The sequence below is a fragment of the Dendrobium catenatum genome, unplaced genomic scaffold, assembly GCF_001605985.2.
Source record: "Dendrobium catenatum unplaced genomic scaffold, ASM160598v2 original_scaffold_266825, whole genome shotgun sequence".
NCBI lineage: Eukaryota > Viridiplantae > Streptophyta > Magnoliopsida > Asparagales > Orchidaceae > Dendrobium > Dendrobium catenatum.
The window spans coordinates 166,946-190,486 of NW_021585223.1; the positions used below are offsets into that span (position 1 = coordinate 166,946).

Below are 23,541 nucleotides of genomic sequence, written 5' to 3' on the forward strand. Positions count from 1 at the left end.
CACACAAAAACAAAAGCACCAATACACGGAAAGCCCCCAAAAATCATGGAAAACAGCCCATTCTATATATCCAGGAAGAGCAGCCACAGAAACAAGGAGCGCATGCCCGAACCCTTACACCAATAGCCGGGAAAGGCCACCAGCACGAAAACCAGCAGCCAACCGGGAAACCAAGGAGCCAAGGCACAAAAACCAAGACTAGCGCAGAAACTAAGAGCATCCACGGAACAAAGAGGACAACAAATGGGGGATATGAATATCAATTATGAATAAAAAGTGTCTCTCTAGACATAATTGAGCTGAATCTTAGTAAAGAGCCTAGAAGCTCACCAAATTATAATTCAAAAATGTTTTGACTCCCCCTTTGCCTACATCAGACTCCCTTCTTGAGAACTCATCTCCATGAGTTAAGCTTTGTTCTGAAGGCGTTGCATCAAGAACACCAAGCTGTGGATTGCTCACTTGACACCAGACTCAAATGTAAACATGACTATAACAAAACTAATGAAAACATAACATGACACTTAACACACACGACTCATAAACCTAAGACTTCCTAACTTGCTCTGGTACTCAAAAATGATGCGAAGCAAAAATCTCCCTGGGAGGACCCAAGAAAATCTTGTACAAAAAAAAAAGAGAAAGACACACTACTAAATAATAAGAAGAAGCAAACTTTACATTTCATATAAAAAGACAAACTTTTGAATCAAGCACTCAAACAAACACCTTGCAACCCTTACAAACGACACAAATAAAAACACCCTAAAGAAGCTTCAAGAGAAGAAGACAGATGGAATGACACTTGCGGGAAGACGAAGAGGTTAGAAGCCGGAACAAGGGTGAAAGTACTCGCAAGTCTTCCTAAAGAGAGTAGAAAAGAGAATGGAACAAGCTCGCAAGCCTTTTCACAAAATCCACAGTTTACATTTTCAAAAGATCAATCACGATAACATTCTTATAAACAGCCACACAACAATCCTAATTATAGATAAAGAACGGGGAACTTAGAAACAGTTCCCCAAAATCCTGTCAAATCATATAAATGAAATAGACATGAAAGCCACAGCCACCTAATAAGTATTCCCTAATGCTATTCAAAAAATCCAATACACCAACCACCAAACCCCAAAAATAAATCACGAAAAGCACCCAGGCGAAACCCGAATGAGAGCAGCCGCCAATAGACTCAAGGAGCCTCGCATGAACCGAAACACCCAAGGCACGGAACCACCCAGCACTGGGTGAAAAGGAGCACAGCCCAACTGTAGGGGAACGAAGGAGCCAAATTAGGAAAACCAAGAGGCTGAGCCCAGAAAACCAAATAGCCCATCCACGAACCAAAAGACTACAATGGGGAATGATTATCAATTTATGAGCTAAAAAGCTCTCTACTATACTTAATACGAACTAGTAGAGGACCTAGAAGCTCACCAAATTTATAATTCAAAATGTTTTGACCCCCCTTTGCCTACATTAGACTCCCCTTCTTGAGAACTCATCTCCCGATGAGTTAGCTTTGTTCTGAAGGCGTTGCATCAAGAGACACCAAGGCTTGAGATTGCTCACTTGACACCAAGACTCAAATGACAACATGACTTAAAACAAAACTTACATGATAACTAACATGACATCAAGACACACACGACTCATAAACCTAGGACTTCCTAACTTGCTCTGATACCAAAAATGATGCATGCAAAAATCTCCCTGGGTAGAGGGATCCCAAGAAAATTCTTGATCACAAAAAAAAGAGAAATGACACACTTAGCTAAATAATAAGAAGAACAAACTCTTACATTTCATATAAAAGACACTTACAAACTTTTGACTCAAGCGACTCAAACAAGACACCTTGCAACTCTTATAAACTCCACAAATAAAAACACCTAAAGAAGCTTTCCAAGAGAAGAAGGATACAGATGGAATGACACTTACAGGGAGACGAAAGAGGTTAGAAGTCAAGATGAAGGGTGGAAAGTACTCGCAAGTCTTTCCTAGAGGAGATGAGAAGAAGAATGGAACAAGCTCGCAATCTTTTCCAACAAGACCCGCAGGTTTACATTTCCAAAAATCAATCACATAACATTTCTTTAAACAGCCACAAACAACTCCTATTTATAAATAAGAGAAGGGGAACTTAAACAGCCCCAAAAACCCTTCAAATTCTTAAATAAATAGGGAAATGAAAAGCCAATAGCCATTTAATAATATTCCCTAATTCTACACAAGAAACAAAGCACCAAAGCCATGGAAAAGCCCCCAAAAAGTCACGGGAAAACAGCCCAAGCGGAGCCCGAAGAGACAGCCGCAAGAACCAAGGAGGCCCGCATGGAACCGAAGCACCAAGGCACGGGAAAGGTCACCCAACACGAAAAACCAGGAGCCATTCGGGGAATCCAAGGAGCCAAGGCACGTAAAACCAAGAGCTAGCTGCAGGAAACCAATAGCCATCTACGGGAACCAAAGGGACAGCAAATGGGGGGAATGAATATCAATTTATGAGCTAAAAATGCTCTCTACTAGACATTAATGAGCTGGATCTAGTAGAGGACCTAGAAGCTCACCAAATTTATAATTCAAAATGTTTTGACCCCCCCTTTGCTTACATCACTAAACAGCCCAAAACACCTCCAACCAAACCAATCAGAACAAGGGAAACAGAAGGCCAGCAGGTGGTTCAGGAGCAGCACCCGAAGGGTCACAAGGGGGATAGGAATGGACGCCTACTAGGAACCGGAATAGGAAGCTCGAGGAGAAGAATCAGCCACGGGACAAGAGCCAGGTGGAGGAAACGAAAGGTCATAGAAAGGTGGGGGAGGGGGGAAGAACCAAATCCACTTCACTTAATGAGCTAAAAAGGATGTGAACTAATGTGATACAACTAGGAGTTACTTGCAAAATTAAAAGAAACAATCGATTAAAAATTGCTAATGAAAATTATTGCTTGCAAATAAAGAAGAGTTAGGAATCTAATGTAATCAACTTGCTTAGGACAAAGAAGCGCGTTTGATATCAACCGAACAATCCAATCAAAATTCAAGACAATAGTAAATACTAAGTACATATAACATAATCCATCACTTAACAACGAGAGGTTCATGTTGAGTACCTTCTCACTCAATCACTCGTAGGCTTTAGCGGAGAAAGATGGATTATGTTATATGTACTTAGTATTTACTATTGTCGCTAGTCTCTTCTTTCGGTCGGGCGCATTTCTCAAAATCATCCAGGATCACAAGTCGAACGCGAGCGGAACGACCAGAAAAAGAAGTGGAGTTAGAAAGCCGTATGATGATCCTGGATGAACCATACAAAGAAGGATATTACCACTAGGAAGACGGCGCCGAGGACCTTCGTTGATGGAGCAGTAGCCGGCGGTGGAGGAGGCGGTGGGTGACCGACGATTATCGAATGACTCGGTGGAAGGTGCTCTTCAATCGACAATATTAGTTGGTATAAGATGCGGTCGATGTATCCTTCAACAGTCTCGTCGTTGCCAAAAAAGACGTCAAAGAATGGGGATCCAAGAATATTCGTCTTTCCTTGCTCGTCGAAGAAAAATCCGTGGTCGAGCTCACGGTCGGCCATACACCATTGGTAGGAAGGAGGAAAGAACTTGTTTCCTTCTCTTATCTTCAAATACCATGAGGGTTTAGTGCTTTCCAAGGGGGTGATGCAATTGGAGAGGGCGGCCAAGGGTGGAGAGGAGGGGACGGTTTGGATGAGGGAGAATTAGGTTAGGTTAGTGAAAGAGAGAGGAAGAGCTTTAATCCAAATATAAAATTAATTTCAGATTTTAAGTAGATTTGGAGGGATTTAATTTGAAATTTGAAATTCAAATTGAGGTATCGAGAGCTTTAATGGGAATTAATGGGGAAGTCACCAATGGGGGCCGGCGACATTGAGGGAAGAGGGGAAGGATAGGTGGGGATTTAAAAGTTTTTAAATTTAGTCTTCTTAATAAGGAAGAGGAAATTTAAATCAAATCCAATTTAAAATTAAATTGAATGAGGTTTAAAACTTTCCAAACATGGCTTTGTCAAATTAGGAAAGTTTTTGAAATTCAAATTTTGAATTTCAAATTGGGTTCTCTTCCTAATTCAAGGGAGGCTATTTTGGTAGGTTGTAATGATGACATTAATCATCATTAATGGTGGATGGACAATGGGGGGTGACGACATGTTAGTGGTAGGCTTGGGAATTCGGTTGGGGGGAAAAGTGGGGTTCGACTGGCGGTGGAAATTGAGGGGTAGTATTGTGAGGGAGAATTGGGTGTGGAAAAATGGGTGACGGCGAAGGGATTAGGGGAAGCCGGCGGGTGGGGTGGGGAGGAAAGAAGGAAAACAAATTGAAATAAATGGAACCACGAGCCGCGGACTCTTCCGACGACTGGTGGGTATTGCGCTTGCTCACCTCGAGCTGTCTCTCCCTTCTCTAGTGCTCACACAAGAAGAAGAAGAAGCAAAGGAAAATTTTCATTAATCATTCATCAAAATTCTTACAATACATTAGACCACTGTATATAGGTCTCAATCATGAAAAAAGGAAAAATACGCAATTGCCCTCTGGGCTATAATAACAAGACAATTCCCCAATGGGGTAAATTTGGAAAACAAAAAAACTAAATAAACATAACATGAAGAAATGCATCAAAGTAAAGGCGCTAAATCGTAGCCGTAGATCTGCGATTCCTTTGTCGATAAACTTGTTGGTAGCGTCTGTCGATGCCCTCATCATTCTCCCACTCGTCGGTACCGAGCATGAAATTTTGAAGATCTTCTTGTTGTATATGCTCAATACCAAGCGTACCGAGCATATACCACTCAATACCGAGCATGTACTGCTCGGTACCTAGCATGAACCGCTTGGTACCGAACGTGTACCTAGTGGTACTGAGCATGTACCGCTAAGTACCGAGCATGTACTTGCTCGGTACCGAGCGGTACTGGCTAGGTACCGAGCATGTACTGAGCGGACGAATGAAAGAAAGCCGAATCAAGAGTTATTCAAGCTTTTGTTACTGCACGTCAAAGTCAAGGCCACAACACCGTTCACCTGCTCTTCCGACCTAATCGAGGCCTGAACGTTTCCTGCACTCACAACTTCGGCTTCATTTCTTTTCCTGCGTCGTCTCCTTCCGACTTCGTCTCATGTACTCACGGCTTCGTCTCCTTCCCTCACGGCTTCGCCTCTAGTTTGTCTTTCAATTCTCATAGGAAGCCCTAATCCTATACGCGAATACACGAAAATGAATCAGCTGCGTCGTATTTACATATATACCGAAGAAAAAATTTCGAGGCGGTTTCTCATACTGCCTCGAGGTGTTACTCTCTAATGCGTACGCCTCGTGCGAAAAAATCGTAGGCTTCGCTGGATGGTTCGAGGCGTAAACCCCGATACGCATGACTTCCGCCTCGACTTGAGGGGCGACTCAATGCAGACGCCTCGTTCGCTTTTTTAATGCTTTGTAGCCACTTTTAAGATCAATTTTAGAAAAAAAATGTGGCTCCGATCATTATATCTAACATGTCATCTAATCGAGAGGTGGGGAAATTATACTTTATCGTGATTTTGTTGATAGCACGGCTATCAACACATTCTTTCATGACCCATCTTTCTTAGGGGTTAGAAGGGCAGGAACAACACAAGGACTGAGGCTCTCCTTGATAAGACCACGTTGTAATAACTCATCGACTTGTTTCTTAAGCTCAGCGTGCTCAGTTGGATTCATGCGGTAATGGGGTAAGTTGGGCAAGGAAGCTCCGGGCACTAGGTCAATAACGTGTTGAATGTCCCTTAAGGGTGGTAATTGATCGGGCAAATCTTCCGAGAAGACGTTAATGAAAGTTTCGAGGAGAGGTTTTACTTCCTCATATATAGGCTCTTCCTGGGTCGCACTCACTTCTCGAGCTACCAAGGCATAGAGGGGAGATCTTGATTCTAATTTAGTATCCAAGTCTTTCGCGGTTAAAAGATTCAAGCCTCTGTTGGGTTTCAAGGAGTTGGGTTTAACATCTTCCTTGACAGACTTAGGTTGGGTGGGTAGGAGTTTAATCTTCTTGATCTCGTGCTCAAACATGCAGGTGTTTGATCATCCATAAATGTGCACATCATTATCGAACAACCAGGGGAGGCCGAGGATGATCTGGCCCACATCCATAGTTAAAACATCGCACCAATTCTTCTCCTTGTATCCCACAAACTCAATAGGAATGAGACTCCTATCTGTCACTCCTAAGGAGGTCGAATTGATTCAGGTGACCTTGTAGGGGTTTGGGTGCGGTGTGGTTCTCAAGTGAAGCTTAGAAATCATAGCAGATGAAACAACATTAATACAACTTCCACTATCAATTATGACCTTGCAGGTCTTGTCACCTATCTTGATAAAAGTGTGGAAGATTGAGGTTCTTCGCCAGTCAACTTAGGTTGTGAAAGAGCACACCTAACAACTTGTAGGACTAAGCGGTCCATCTTTTGGAGACAGTTGATCACAACAATGTCGTCTTCATAGAAAAATTCGTCATCATCATCAATGTGATGAACTAGTTCGGTGTCCGGCTCATCCTCTTCTTCGGTGACTTCCTCAATAATGGTGACTTTAAACGGGCTAGAACATTGAGAGTCAATGTGCCCGTACCCATGGCATCGAAAACATTTAGTGCCAGCAGGGGTTTTAGGTGTTTCCCGTTCTGGTGTTTTACCTTTATAGTCAGGGTGAGGTTGGGCTTGGCCAAGGGTAGGTCGACTAGTCGTGGGTCCAATGGGTTTGTTGTAATGTTGACTAGAGGAGGATTTGAAAGGGTTAGGACGAGGGTCTTGGTTCCTAGAAGGAGCGTGGCTCCTAGATTCTTCTAAAACTAACACAAGACTACAAGCGGCTTCCAAAGTGTTCACTCCCTTGTCAAAAAATTCATTCCGAAGATCTTCTCTTAATCCGGCTCTAAACATCGAAAGAAGTTGGGCAGGAGTCATGGTCTCTTCCCCACTACAGTGAATCATGAAATCATTAAAGGCCGAAATGTACTCCTTGACGAGTTTGCTTCCTTAGATCAATTTATTCCAACGATCCAAAAGTCTAGGATAGTAAGGAGAGAGATATTTTCATTTTAACTCTTGTTTCATCGTCCCCCAGTCAGTAACAAGGTATTCTCCGCGGGTATCGTGCATATATTCAAGGTTCGTCCAGTACTGATTAGCTCTACCCGTAAACTTCATCTCCGCGAACCTAACTTTTCGTTCCTCAGAAATATTATATCATTTAAAATAACTGTCCATTCCCTTGAGCCAATCTAGGAAAACCTGGCGGTCTAACGTACCGTCGAAAGATGGGGCATCTATACGAATGTTCTTAAACAGTTGGGTATCATTATCTCTCAACGGAGTGTCGCGTCCTAAAGGTTCTTGATTGGGGCGGTAGTGGTCTCTAGGAGGTCCATATTCAGTTCGGGTGTCATCACCGTATGGAGAATGAGGTCTAGAGGTGGTGTAGATCGCTGGGTTTCCTATACGCTCGATGTTATCAAGTCTCTCACCCGTTTGGCGTCTAAAGTTGGCTAAGTCAGTTTGGGTGTTCCTAATTTGTTGAGTAACCGTTCCCAGTTGGCCCACGATTAGGTCTAAGGTTGCTTGATTGTGTTTCGGATCCATGGGTGGGTGTTAGGGGACGCTAGGGGAGGTAATGGGGTAAGGGAAAACACCTAAACACTAGCCTAGACTCACCTAAAGGCCACTAATTTGGTGCAGGAAAAGTTTGGACAGCAGCTTATACTAATGGTGTAAGCAACCTAAGCACTTAGGAGAGTTGTCAGCTTGTGGAAAGCACTAAGACACTAGGGAAATTGATCTAAAGTTCACTAAATATGTGCAGGAAATGCATGGACAGCAAACCAAAACAGTGAATTAAAATTATTTAGACGATGATATGCATGCGAACTTTAAGACTAATGTTTGGCTAGACCCTAGGATGTTTTCTAGTACATGATATGCATGTCTACCACGCTCTGATACCAAGATGATATGATACAACTAGGAGTTACTTGCGAAATTAAAAGAAACGATTGATTAAAACTTGATAATGAAAATTATTGCTTGCAAATAAAGAAGAGTTAGGAATCTAAATTAATCAACTTGCTTAGGCCAAAGAAGCGCGTTTGATATCATCCGAACAATCCAATCAAAATTCAAGACAATAGTAAATACTAAGTACACATAACATAATCCATCACTTAATAATGAGAGGTTCACCTTGAGTACCTTCTCACTCAATCACTCTTAGGCTTTAGCGGAGAAAGATGAACCATACGAAGAAGGATATTACCACTAGGAAGACGGTGCCAAGGACCTTCATTGATGGAGCGGTAGCCGGTGGTGGAGGAGGCAGTGGGTGACCGATGATTATCCAACGACTTGGTTGAAGGTGCTCTTCAATCGACAATGTTAGTTGATATAAGATGCAGTCGATGTATCCTTCAACAATCTCGTTGTTGCCAAAGAAGACGTCAAAGAACGGGGATCCAAGAATATCCGTCCTTCCTTGCTCGTCGAAGACGAATCCGTGGTCGACCTTAGGGTCGGCCATACACCATTGGTAGGAAGGAGGAAAGAACTTGTTTCCTTCTCTTATCTTCAAATACCATGAGGGTTTAGGACTTTCCAAGGGGGTGATGCAAGTGTAGAGGGAGGCCAAGGGTGTAGAGGAGGGGACGGTTTGGATGAGGGAGAATTAGGTTAGGTTAGGGAGAGAGAGAGAGAGAGGAAGAGTTTTAATCCAAATCTAAAATTAATTTCAGATTTTAAGTAGATTTTGAGGGATTTAATTTGAAATTTGAAATTCAAATTAAGGAGGGATCGGGAGCTTTAATGGGAATTTATGGGGAAGCCACCAATGGGGTGCCGACGACATTGAGGGAAAAGGAGAAGGATTGGTGGGGATTTAAAAGCTTCTAAATTTAGTCTTCTTAATAAGGAAGAAGAAAATTAAATCAAATCCAATTTAAAATTAAATTGATTGAGGTTTAAATTTTTTCCAAACATGGCTTTGTCAAATTAGGAAAGATTTTGAAATTCAAAATTTGAATTTCAAATTGAGGAGTTCTCTTAAATCAAGGGATGCTATTTTGGTAGGTGTTAATGATGACATTAATCATCATTAATGGTGGATGGACAATGGGGGGCGACAGCATGGTGGTGGGAGGCTTGGGAATTCGGTTTGGGGGAAAAGTAGGGCTCGACTGGCGGTGGAACTTGAGGGGTAGTATTGTGAGGGAGACTTGGGTGGGGAAAAATGGTTGACGGTGAAGGGACTAGGGGAAGCCAGCAGGTGGGGTGGGGAGGAAAGAAGGAAAACAAATTGAAATAAATGGAACCATGAGCCGCAGACTCTTTCGACGACTGGTGGGTATTACGCTTGCTCTCCTCGAGCTCTCTCTCTCCCTTCTCTAGTGCTCACACAAGAAGAAGAAGAAGCAAAGAAAAATTTTCATTAATCATTCATCAAAATTTTTACAACACATTAGACCACTATATATAGGTCTGAATCATGAAAGAAGGAAAGTACGCAATTGCCCTCTGTGCTGCAATAACAAGACAATTCCCCAAAGGGGTAAATTCGGAAAACAACAAAACTAAATAAACATAACATGAAGAAATGCATCAAAAGTAAAGGCGTTGAATCGTAGTCGTAGATCTGCGATTCCTTTGTCGATAAACTTGTTGGTAGCGTCTGTCGATGTCCTCATCATGAACTACACATAGTAATGAGCTGAAAAAAACAGCAGCACAACATTAATGAGCTGGAGCATAGCAGCTCCCAAAAACACAGCAAAACTGAATAGTCAAGCCCAAACCAAGAACCCATCAGCAGCCCATGAGCCAAGGCTCCAAATTAGCTAGCACACCCAAAGTTTGCCAAGCCTAAAGCACAACCTACTCATGATCATTGTTTGCCTTCCATCATAGGGTAGCATAAAAAAATAAAAAAAAAACTATAGCATTCAAATTACAATAAAAACTAAAACAAAAAACTGAAATTTGCATGCATCACTTGAGGTCGAGGCAGTTAAGAGGAAGTTGTTGCGGCTCGATGGTGTATGAATACATGATTTATTTGGGGCTTTAGTTTAAGATTTATATAAGTTTTAATTAAAAAAATGGGCATGGTGAGGCATAAGCCTCATGCCAACGAGGCAAGGTGGCAAGCCTCATAAAAAAAGCTTAAGGTGTAAGACTCGAGGCATTTTTCACTGGAATTGCGCAAAGGCAGGACTCAAGGTGAGGCTCATTTTGAGCAGTTTTAAACAATACCTTATATAATACTCAATAGAAACTAATAGAAAGTAAGGTTTCATAACTATTCCAAATAAGTTGACACAATGCTAATGAAGATGATTGCATGAAATGAAGCATATTTGGATTTAGCATCCTATTTTCATTTAGCTATTACAATCATATTTCAAAATTTATGTTAACTTATACTAAATTGAAATTTTACATGATATTTTCTCCAGCTGTATTTATTTTTTTCCTCTGCATTGATGTCATCAGGGAATTCAATTGGGAGGCTATAAAGAACCTATTAAGCTGAATCTTTCATCTCAAGGTTCAAGAGTTGAGAAAACAAAAGTAGGACCATTTGGTTCCAAACTACTTGACTCTGCTGTCTCTGTTTCTTCTGGTGGCAAGTAAGTTTAATCAAACTTCTTGTGAAAATAACCATTTTTATTTTCAGCTATAACTTTTCTGATTCCTCTTTAGGGATCCTAGTGCATCTCTAAACTTAAAAATATCCTAGTTTCTCCAACATTTCTACCGTAATAATACATGTAGCAATCTCAGACCATCGATTTAAGTATCTCCTCAAACTAAAAAAATATTGATCTAACTTCGAGTTTTATTAGGCAAGAAACTTGGATTCTGGAATTTGTTGATTTTGGTGGTGAATCTAGAAGAGATGTTTGGCATTCTTGCATTAGTGAAATTATCTCACTGTATGAATTTATACGTGAGTATGGACCTGATGATGAAGATGCTACAATCCAGCACGTATATGGTGCTCATAGAGGGAGAAGAAGAGCAATCAGTAGTGCAGCAAACAGCATTGCAAGGCTGCAATCGCTGCAGTATATTCAAAGGCTACCAGAGGATCCAAGTAAATTAGTGCAGTTCTCGTATTTGAAAAATGCACCAGAAGGTGATATTGTTCTCCAGGCTTTAGCTGTTAGTTTTTGGGGTGGGCCCTTGGTAAAGAAGTTTGAAGAAGCGGGCCATGGAGTAGTACACTGGTCAAGGCCATCTGAAGACTTTTCCAGTGGTAGTGAGCATGTTTTTGACCTTGATGGAAGTGTGTACCTGCGGAAATGGATGAAATCTTCAAGCTGGACATCTAGCTCATCAGTTGCCTTCTGGAAGATCTCATCAATTAAACATGGGATCATATTAGCTAAGAATCTTGTTGTGTCTGATCTAAACCTTATAGAACGAGCAGCATTGACATGCAAAGAAAAAAGCCGGAAAGTGGAGAAAACTCAGGCAACACTGGACGCTGCTATGATCAAAGGAATTCCCAGCAATATTGACCTTTTCAAGGTACTCTTTTCTTTTATAACACTGCATAAAAGCATTTTACGTTAAAAATGTGGCAGTTCTGTGTTATAATTCCAAGGAGTGAGCATGCTTCACTATAATTCTAGATGGTTTTAGAACTTATGTGAATGAAAGCTGATATGATATTTGAATAAGAATAATGAGTTGCAATGCAAATCAAAATTTAATGATGGACTAAAAGAATAGGTTTGATCATGATTATAGAGGTTTCATGACATGGAAAAAAATGTTTTTTTCTTTTTTTTTGTGAGATTAGAAAGCTTTTATAAAGCTAACTATGACTAATTTATACAAGGCTAATGATGATGATGAGTTACTGTAATCCCCCTCTCTTAAAACTAGAGTAATAATATTGTCTGTGATGTGATTCACATTTTTTCCCTATTTTGATGTCATAACAAGTAGATGTTATGATATATTTTGATACTGCAGTATGTTTAAGTTGCGTGAAAAACTTTGAAGTTGCTAATTTCTAGTTTCTATAATATGTTGCTATTTAATACTAAAAAAATATAGTTTGATTTGGCAATAGTATTGTACCTATATGTAGATAAATACGAACGCTAAATTGTGAAAGAAATAATAGTGCAAATATTGTCAATCAAGAGGGCATACTAAATAATAATGATAAAAAATTTACAAATTACTAACTTTACATTTTGATATATCATGAAGATCCAATTAGTTGGCCTCAATGTTTAAAATTGCGTATTCGGGTATTGAGGCATTTTTCATTTGTGAGGCGAGGCGTAAGCCTCAAGGCGGCCTCATAACAAAAACTCGAGGCGTAAGCATCGAGGCGTTTTTTACTGGAATTGCGTAAAGGCGAGCCTCATATTGCACAATTTTAAACCATGGTTGGCCTTAAGGATTTTCTGAAAGAAATTTGCTAATTGTTCTTCGTTAGAGATATTAGAAGTGATGATTTCATTTGACAGTATGACATATTTGATGAAATAATAATTTACTTCAATATGATTTGTTCTTTTGTAAAATAATAGGCTTTTAATAAGGATGAATGCTTGATTAGCTAACTTCAGAACTAAAAGTTCAGCAACATGAAAAACAAACCATTCAATATAGCTTTTTATGCACATCAATTCACAAGCTGAATGTTCTATAACCTTATATTCTACTTAAACACTAGATATAGCAATAACAGATTGCTTTTAACTCCCCAACAAAATAATATTTTCTCACACAAAAATAAAATATTTGAAGTTGATTTTTTCATCTTCAATATATCAAGCATGGTCAACATCTGAATAAACTTCGGTTTGTACATTTTTATTTTTCTGACAATAGTCCTTTTCATGGGGACTTTTTTACATTTGTAAATCCTTAAGACAACATACCTATGTTTTTTACATCTGCTATCTTATCACACAAATATTGAAGGAATATTAGGCTGTAAAATAGTTAGGAAGATTAGTTATGAACCAAATGATTATAGGAAGGGTATCTTCAAGGCTTTCCTTAGCATTGGAAATATCTAAAGTATCCATCAATGTTTAAAAATTGCGTAATTGGGTATTGAATCATTTTTTGTTCATGAGGCGAGGCATAAGCCTCAAAGCGTTTTGAGGCGTAAGCCTCCAAATAAAAAAAATTGACTAAAAGTAATAATAAATGTCAAAAGTGATTTTTTATATAATACCTAAATAATATGTTAAATGATGACATATTAATTTCCTATTGAATTATGAATTAACAAATTGACATACATATGAAACAAAAAATTGTACAAGATCTAAAGTGACAAGTAATAAATTGCATGAAATAGAATTAAAATCCAAATATTATAAAAACAAAATAATATTAAATATAGAAATTGCATAAAAGTATCATATAACATCAAGTTCAACTTCAAATTTTCTTTTTTTATCAATTCTCTACTCATATACATTTAATTCTTAATGAAAGTTAAAATAGTTGGCAACAACTTAGGAACTATCTGCACTGTTATGACTGAGGTGGTTTTTATCTAAGTTGTTGCATAACAAATTGGTTTATCCCTTCCTCATTCGGTAGAGTCGAATGCCTCCCAATATGCTTCTTTTTAATTTATTTCAATTATATTCATCTTTTAAAAATATTTTTATCAACATCAATATGAGATTAATGCTCCAAAATTTTTAGGGTGGTTGAGTGCAGCTTTCAAGTGATTGTCGGTGACAACTATGATAGTGTTGGCTACGGCGAAGGTTGTGGGATGGAGGTAGAGGCAATCGGGAGGAAGTTATTGCGCTCTAATTGCATGAAGGCGTGATTTATGTTAATTTTAACCAAAAAAGTATGTAAATAGGGTGAGGCGTAAGCCTCACGCTAGCGAGGCTAGACGTGCATCAAGGCGAGTCTTAGCCAAGCTGAGGCGTAAGCCTCATAAAAATGCTAGAGGCGTAAGCCTCGAGGCTTTTTTCACTTGAATTGCACTGAGGCGGACCTCAAGGCGAGCCTCATATTGCGCAATTTTAAACAATGGTATCCATAGAAGATTCAAAATGTATTGAAATCAAAAATTTGGGAGAGTCACAAAAAACAACACTTCCTATATAAAAGAAATACTGAAAATGCTAAAGAAATACTCCAAATTCTAAAATAGTCACAAAATAAAAAACAAAGACACTTTTATAATATTAGAGAGAACTCTTACATTTCATGACTCTAACAAGCAACACTTACAAACTTGGGCATACACCGACACCTTACAACTCTTACAAACGACTCAAACAAGACAAACACCTAAAGTTGCATTTCTTTGAGAAGAATGATACATCTGAGGTGGCACTTGCGGATAGAAGAAGAGGTTAGAAGCCAAGACGAAGGGTGGAGAAGCTCGCAAGACTTCCTAGAAGAAGAGAAGAAGAAGTGGACAAAGCTCTCAAGCTTTTCCAAAAAACCCTCAGGTTTTCTTACTCCAAAAATCACATTTTCACCTCTATTCTTTTAACATTCCAAAACATCTCTATTATATAGGCATGAGAGGAGAAACCAAACAACCACTAAAACTTAATTAAAAGCTAATTAAAATAGAATATGAAAAGCCAACAGTCCAATATTTTTTTATTCCCAAACGGCACAGCCAAAACAGAGAAGGAACCCACGATTCCCAGCAGGAAACCGCAAAACCTGAGCAGCCCAGCAAGGAACCGAAGAGCCAGCTGCAAAATCAAAGGGAAATTCACGGAACCAAGCAGGAAAAGCCGTAGAACCGAACAGCCCAGCAAGGAACCGAGGAGCCAGCCGCAAAACCAAAGGGGCAGGGCATGGAATTTCTTCCCAGCACAGGGAAATCAACCGCCAGCCACGGAAACAAGGGAGCAAAGGCATGGAAATCCATCAGCCATCCACGGAAACCCAAGGGACAGCACGGGAAGCCATCAGCCATTCACGGAAATCCAAGGAACACAACACGAAAATCACCCAGCACAGAGAAATGAGATGAAAAAAGGGAAGGGAGGGGGGGAGGAGAAAAAACAAGTCCAAAGTAATAATGAGCTAATTTTTAGTTCAATAAATGAACTAAAAATAGCTCATAATGAGCTAACCCCACTTAATTACATGAAGCTAGCAACATAAGGAAGTCACTACAACCAAATTTTGATAAAGTTTCACCCCCCCCCCCCCCCCCCCCCCCCCCCCCCCCCCCCGGCCCCCCCCCCCCCCCCCCCCCCCCCCCCCCTTGCCTCTATCAAAACTCCGCCGTACTTGAAAAAACTCATATCACTCCCGATGAGTGCCTTTTAGCTTTCTTCTGTGGAGGAGGATCGAAGAAGATTGCATCCAGTTCTTGAATTTTTGCTTCAAATTTCTTCAAAATTTCTTCTTGCTCTTTCTCGAACTGTCTTTGAAGATACTTCTTTTTTTTCTCGTATTTCTCATCACATAAGAACATATAATATTGAAATTTGTATAATCTGTCTTGAAGTGGATCTGTTGAATCTCCTTCAGTTGGAATCCATCTGTCCATCGGAAGAGGGGCTTCAAGATTATATGGATTACTTTCTTCTTTGACTGAATCGATCTTTTTGTCTCTTTCCATTTTTTTCTAAAAAAAAGACTCAACAAAACAAGACTCACACAACAACTACTATGACTTACCAAGATTTACTAGAACTCACAAACAAAACAACTTATGACATCTAGACACACACGACAAACCGACTCATAAACCTAGGACTTCCTAACTTGCTCTGATACCAAATTGATGCAATCAAAAATTTGGGAGAGGCCCAAATTTTTTATCACAAAAGAAGACTCATACAACAACTTGACTCGATGACCTAGGATATACCAACTTGCTCTGATACCAAATTGATTTTATCAAAAATTTGGGAAAGAACCCAAATTTTTTATCACAAAAGAAAACTCATAGATATTTGAAGATTACATGAACTCACAAAAAGAAGACAAATTAGACAATTTATAACTTCAAAACAAAACACAAACTCCACTTTATATCATAGAATGATACCTTACAAACGACGCTTACAAACTTAGAAAATAAAGACACCTTAAACACCTAAACTTGCTTTGCCTTAAGAAGAAAGATACAGGTGGCGTCGAACTTGCGGAGAGAAGAAAGAGGTAAGAAGCCGAGACGAAGGAGAAGAAGCTCGCAAGCTTTCCTAAAAGGAAGAAGAAGAAATGGACAAAGCTCTCAAGCTTTTCCAAAAAACCCTCAAGTTTTCTTAATCCAAAAGTAACATTTTCACCACTATTCTTTTAACATTCCAAAACATCTCTAATATATAGGCATGCGAGGAGAAACCAAACAACCACTAAAACTTAATTAAAAGCTAATTAAAATAGGGAATATGAAAAGCCAACAGTCCCATATTTTTTTATTCCCAAACGGCACAGCCAAAATAGAGAAGGAACCCACGGTTCCCAGCAGGAAACTGCAAAACCCGAGCAGCCCAGCAAGGAACCGAAGAGCCAACCGCAAAACCAAAGGAAAATTCACGGAACCAAGCAGGAAAAGCCGCAGAATCGAACAACCCAACAAGGAACCGAGGAGCCAGCCGCAAAACCAATGGGGCAGGGCACGTAATTTCCTCCCAGCACAGGGAAATCAACAGCTAGCCACGGAACCAAAGGATTAAAGGCACGGAAATCCATCAGCCATCCACGAAAACCCAAGAGACAGCATGGGAAGCCATCAGCCATTCACGGAAATCCAAGGGACAGAACACGAAAATCACCCAGCACAAAGAAATGAGAAGAAAAGGGAGGGGAGAAAAAACAAGTCCAAAGTAATAATGAGCTAATTTTTAGTTCAATAAATGAACTAAAAATAGCTCATAATGAGCTAACCCCCCACTTGAAATTAATGAGCTAGCAAGCTCAAGGGAAGTCAAAACCCAAATTTTTGGATTAGGTTCCCCCCCCCCCTTTTTGGGTTTGGTTCCCCCCCCCCCCTACCTACATCAAAGGCCTCAAAATAATTGATGTAATAACCGTATCTATCATTTTACCACCAATCGGGTTTTATAGTGGATGATAATACCATATGTATAAAAATTTATCGTGAAAACCCATTGATAAGAAATAGGTTTGTCATTAGTAGACGAGGTTATTATGATGATTAAGGAGAGTATTCATTTCAATGTCCATTGTATATCCCAAGTAGGACCAAGTAGTGCTTTTAGATACATCTTGGGAATAGTAATTAAGCGTGTCAAAAGGATTTGGGGGTTAGGTCCTACCCAAAATTGACTCGCCTTCAACTGACTCGACTCGAACCCGGTCTGCTTCTAACCCTATTCGACTCGACCTGACTTGCTGACCTGGTTGGGTGCGGGCAAGCACGAGGAAGAGCGTGATGAATGGAAGAGTGGACAAGCAATAGACAAACCGCGAGGACGACTCATGATTGCCACGGGCAAGCGCGACGACGGACGAGTGGATGACAACTAGCGGGACAAGTGCGATGAGTGTGATTGCGCAACGAGCGGGTATGTTGTTTTCTAGTTTTGGGTTGACTTGAACCCGACCCAAAATTGCTATTGGGTCAGAATATGAAACCCAAACCCGAGATTTTTCAAATTGGTTGACCCAAACCCAAAATTTTTGGGTCATGAGTGGGTTGAGTTTTCAGGTCGTGTCAAATATTGACACCCCTAATAACATTAGAGAGACTACACCAAAAATTTTAAACAAGGAGGATAATCGAGTAAAGAGAGTTAAAATGCCGTATTCGTTTCAATACCCATTTTATAATGTAGGACCAAGTAGTGCTCTTTGATACATCCTGAGAATAGAAGCATCAGAGAAACAACACAAAATGTTTAGACAAGGAGGATAACTGAGTGAAGGGTGGTAAAAGGTTGTATTGGATGGTGAGTAGTGAGTACCATATCAATACTTTTTTGCAGGGTGGTTAAGAGATGCATATATTATGTCTTTAGTGTAGGTAGATCCTTCATAGACGATCTATTGAAAGGGCATGATTAGCTATCTGTAAAAGTTGGGGAGTATAACAAACATGTAGTGGAGTTAGAGTAGATAAAAAAAATGAGGTACCAGTAGAATATTGAGAGGAAATTTTATAGTGGAGAAGATAGGAGGGTATTAAGGGGATGCTTTATGTATAACATTCAGAGTGATGCACAAGTGATTGGTAGAGGGATCATAATAATGATATAATTTTTGAGCTTGAATATAACTTGCTGTACATTTGATAACATGAACATAAAATTTATCATATTTAGATGAAGAGTGGATAAATCACAACCAAAAGTAGGAAGAGTAGAGGAAATACTTTTAGTGGATAAAGAAGAGAAAATGGAACATTCCCATTCATACTAGTGGATGTACACGGTTGATTAAGGAGCACATTGTTAGAATGACATCTCTTTAGAATTGTTCTGAATCATTGAAGTACAAGTATCATCTAGAAGTTGCCAATGTTTTTTTCAATCACTCTATTTTATTGGAAAGTATAAGGGAAGAATAATTGATTTATAATTTCATTTTTGGCACAAAATAAATAAAAAAAAGTTTTGCTTATAATGGCATTTCAAGGATGAAGAACATTCAGTGATGTGAAAAATTGAACTTTTATTTTGTGATAAGATTTTTAAATATGCCAAAGACTTCAAATCGACACTTTAGTATGTATACTCAAGAAACTCTAATGCGATCTTCAATAAAAGAGATATTATAACGAACCCAAAATAGGTTAAAATAGAACTTGGACCCCATATATCGGAATGTACCAATTCATAAAAAGCCTTACTGTGAGACTATGTTGACATTGGAAAATGAACATGCTGGTTACTGTTCTCTCATGATTCACACCCAAACTCGAGACATGGGAGGGAAGATTAGTGAAATTCCAAAGATGATAAGGAGGATGATTAAGATGATTATGCATTGGTAACTGGACATAGTGGAAGAAGAGCATTGATTTTAGTATTAGATAGGTAGTAGATTTCTCCAACTTCAACACCATCACCAATAAGCTTCTTGATGTTAAGATACTGAATAGCACATTAAGAAGGAGATAAAGTTATGGAGTGGCATGATTTTTTAAGGTAGTTGATAGATGACATTTTGATGGGAATATGGGGAATATATAAAACATTATGTAAAGTTAATGTGGGGAGATGTATAAATATTTTTCCTAAAAACGAGAGATCTGTCAACAATGATGATAGGAGGAAGAGTTTGCATTGTAAGAGAAAATAATTGAGTGTTATTTGTCATGTGAAAAGTAGCACTATAATTAACGCCGATGACATTATGGAATGATTTTTGCATTGAAACTTGAGTAGCATCATGAGAGTATTTTGCTTGGATTGTTGTAGTAGATGATTATATACATGGGAGAGAGAGTTCCAAAATAAGTACTCTTTGGATCAGGAGTGCTAGTGGTCGTATGTTGAATTACTGGAGAGTAACAATTTTTTCCTCATAGCGATTAAGGGCTTGTTTGATTCAACATAATTCCAACGTTTTCTATTTCAAAACGGCAAAAGTTATTTGTGATTACTATTTGGATCATTGGATGTAATGATTATATAAAATTAATTTTTACATTACTTTGTTTCTCTTTTGATTTTAAAAGTTTTTTGAAGTCAACTTTTCGGTAGAAACCTCCCTTGTCACATAATAAAAAGTATGAAATGCCCCCCACATCCGTACATTTGATAAGCACATCTTCCACTTCCAATATTGCGGCATCATATGGAGAAACCTTTCCTTCGTGATTTCGGAGTTTCCCTGTACTCCAACTTTTTTGTGAGTTCAAAACTTCCCTTGCTTCCAACTTCTTTTTATCCGTCACACCTCAGCTGGCTACCTACTGCATGAGTGGCCTTGTCCGTGACTATGGATTGTTGTTGCTGTGTGGCCTTGGTGGAGTGCTGAAATTGTTACCAATCTGGCAGCTTCCTTTATGTTGTCTGTTAGCTCCTGGCGACTTCTCTAATTCTCAAATATTATGTGAATTTCAGTGGATTCAATTATATAGGTACTTGACAGTTGAATAAAAGTTATTCTTCTTCAAATTCCAGAAAGAATGAGTAGTTAACTTTGTAATATTCTTTGTAATATGTTAGAAGAAACATTGCTTAACTTTATTTTTCTAATTTAAGTCCAAGTTATTTTTAATGGAGAAAATACTAACATAATAGTGTGTAACTATAATCATTAAGTAATATAATATAAATTTAATCATAGTTGTATTAAGTATTATGCCATAAGTTAAGATATTATAAGTTAATAATTATCCATTTTGATATTATAAGTTAATATAAAATTAACTTTTTTTTAGAATATATATATAATTTTTATTTTAAAATAATAAAAATTAATTACATATATTTAAATTTCGAAGAAGAGTAATTTAGTCTTTTTTTCTAAAATTGCTCAACCTGAACACAATCAAACAATTAATATATGCTTTAAGGTTTTAGTAAGCACTTGAAAATAAATTTACTCAAACAACAGCCCATCATTGAAACAAAAAATTTTATAAACTCCTTTTTTTTTAAATCTATTTCTAAAACTGCATTATACATAAGCAACAACCCATCCAAATGAACCCTAAATGAATGCTTAGTTCTTTGACAATGTTTGTAAGGTGGAAATGAATTGTGGCCATGACCATGACAGCATCCACCGCCACGACCACCATGACCACGATTAGCATGATTGCTTTGATGCTAGCAACAAGAGTAGTATTGCCATTATGAGATAAAGATGAAGTAGGATGGAGATTTGGGTGTAAATATGACATCTAGAGATTTCCTCATTTTACTTTTATCAAGTGGTATGATTTGTGATACTGGGTGATATTGAAGAAGTCCATTCAATTTGCATTTTTATGTGCTATAATAAGCTGGAACCAATTTGTCTCGTTGTTATAAAGAAAAACATGCCAAAGTAAAAAGTGTATACTCAAGAGATGTTTGTGTCTTGGATGTATATGGAACAAGGAAATCTCAAGCCCCTTTTGTTGTCTCCTGAAACATAATTGGGGGCAATTTTTTGTTTCAGACCATTGAGTATCTATGTGAAAATTGAATAGTCAGAAGATTTTGACTTTATATGTTTGGTGGCATTCTGTTGTTCAGGAGCATGAGAGTCATAATGATGAAATTTCTCATAAGAGACAAGAAAGAGATGAAATGCTTGAGACAACAAGAGATAGTTGGTCCCATTTAGTTTGACAGTAGTACCAATATTATAGGAGATTTTCATTTTGGATAGAGTAAAGGAAGTCATCAACAAACACCAAACAACAAATAGGTAGAAGCAATAAGTAGTTAATGAATCATAGAGCATCAGTTCTCTATTTGACAATGTAGATGGTTTCCAATAAGAGGACATGTCTAAAGACTTATTAAGTTTGTAGGGCAGATTTTGTAGGTGCTTGGTGGCTTTGCGCGTGAGAGAAACAACTTGTCACACCCCATTTTGGCTCCCTTATGATCAACCTGGAATATAACAGAGAAGGAAAATCTAAGCATGCCCGTCTTACTAATGCCCTTTATGAGCTACTTCTATTAAAATCAGATGAGTAAATTGAAATCCATTTAGAATCCCCTAACATATCAAACTTTTTACTTAACAACAAGAATTAGATAATATATCTCAATTAAACAGCAAATATACTTAAAAAGATATACAAAGCTTTTCTAAAACTCTTAAACTTTATTTACATACCCTAAAAGTCTTTGTGCAACCTCCACTTGGACCTCTATTACACCTAAAATATATTTACACCAAAAAGATAGTCACCTCTAATGTCCTACGGGCTCCTCCTCCTTTCTTATAGTACAACAACTGCTAATAAGTCAGAGCTCAATGACATACACAATCAATGCATAAGAAATGATAATAACATTGTTAACAATTAATTTACCTCATATTAAAGTTCCATACTAATCATAAGAAATGTATAATATTATTTTTTATCTTGTTAATTGTTTAATATTTTTAGACAAGTCATATGATAGCTATAAGCTTTTGTATCTTTTCAACTTTTCAATTCAAGGTTGGGTCTGAATTCTCAACTTTTAGAATTGAAGTTGCTTTGTCATTCAAGTTTGTCAAGACCCGGCCCGGTTAGCTCGCAAGTGCGAGGCGGGAACAGAGATCGGACATGAAGAAACTAAAAGGGACATTTCGTGACAATTAATATAATTCCAAAATAAAGCATCAATATCAAGAAAGAGCCACTAAGATTTTCAAACATAAACTTTTTCTTTCCAAGATCACCAATCATAAGTGTTTAGCCTTTAAGATTACAAAAGATATAAAAGGATCCACATGTATAAACTTTTTCTTTTCTCATTCTATTTCTAATCCTTCACTACAAAACACCAAAACACAAAAGAACCTACCGCCGTCGTCTCCCTACTATCGACTTGGTAAGCAACTGCGGTGGTGAGGCCATTTACGTCCTTCCAGCCCCTCCTGAAAGTATTCCCAACAACGATGGGTGAGATCAGCTACACCTCAATAGTGATAATGGAACAAATAACAATAAAATCACATGAGAGAAAAACCATAACATACTTGGAAGAATTAGCAAAAAGATTCTTCAATCTAATCGATACAATGGGTCAAAGAAAAAGGCATATCCTTTTACCTCCAACTTTCAAAATCGCATAATCCTTCATAACCTTTTCCTTTTCTTTCTTTTAAAGCAATGCCCTCTAGAAGGAGTAATCTCTCATTTGCATGAACATGTAGTAATAAACATATAAATAGCTTATTATTGCATTATAACTATATCCACCAGTCCAGGAGATCACTTGTACGATCAGGAGATACATATAAAATTCGGCCATTTCCATTCTCCATGGTCATAAGAACCATTCCTTTCAGGCTCGTAAGAGCCTCCTTTATCGCATGGCTCAAAGAGCATCTCCTTCCATTGGATACTTCCGGCGTGCCCAACATCACATACATTTAGTTATTAGTAATCAAATCATAAAGATGCTGCAATGAGAATCTACCATAAGCTATGCAAGGATGTTTGTCACAAAGATTGCGTATGCTTTGACTATGCTGGCAATGAACATTGCATGTAAGTAAGAAAATCTATGGTAGTAGCTATGATGTATGGCAAACAATGAAAGTTTTAAAATGTAATCCATGTCATACGTTTGAGCATTCAGTAAGGGAAACACTGTGTAAATTCGCCTCAAAGTATCCATAAACTTATGCAAAGCAAAGTTGATGAAATAAAGAGTTCAATGTAGCATTAATTGATTGACAATATATCTATGTAATTCATGAAATAAAAGTTGTATAACAGTTTAAGATAGTAAAATCCCATTTGCTACCATACCATCAATCCGCTGCAATCCTTTCCTGCCCAATCAACTCTTTCTTTCCACCAAATTGATATCCAAAAGAAAAATTAAAGAAAAACATTATGACTCAATATCCTCTACACAATAATAAATCCTTAACTCTAAA

The 23,541-nt window shown here is 38.3% G+C and overlaps 1 protein-coding gene across 3 annotated transcripts in view; it reads left to right on the top strand.

Moving 5' to 3' along the window:
* The window catches only part of LOC110105829, a 103,677-nt gene that overhangs the window by 50,077 nt on the left and 30,059 nt on the right, over window positions 1-23,541 (top strand). For all 3 annotated transcript variants that reach the window (XR_003699924.1, XM_020835478.2, XM_020835480.2), the window contains exons 7-8: window positions 10,546-10,682; window positions 10,899-11,586. Coding sequence is in view for 2 of the 3 variants with exons in the window: in XM_020835478.2 (XP_020691137.1) it covers window positions 10,546-10,682; window positions 10,899-11,586 (825 nt within the window). In the remaining variant the exon portion in view is untranslated. The remainder of the gene's footprint in view (window positions 1-10,545; window positions 10,683-10,898; window positions 11,587-23,541) is intronic.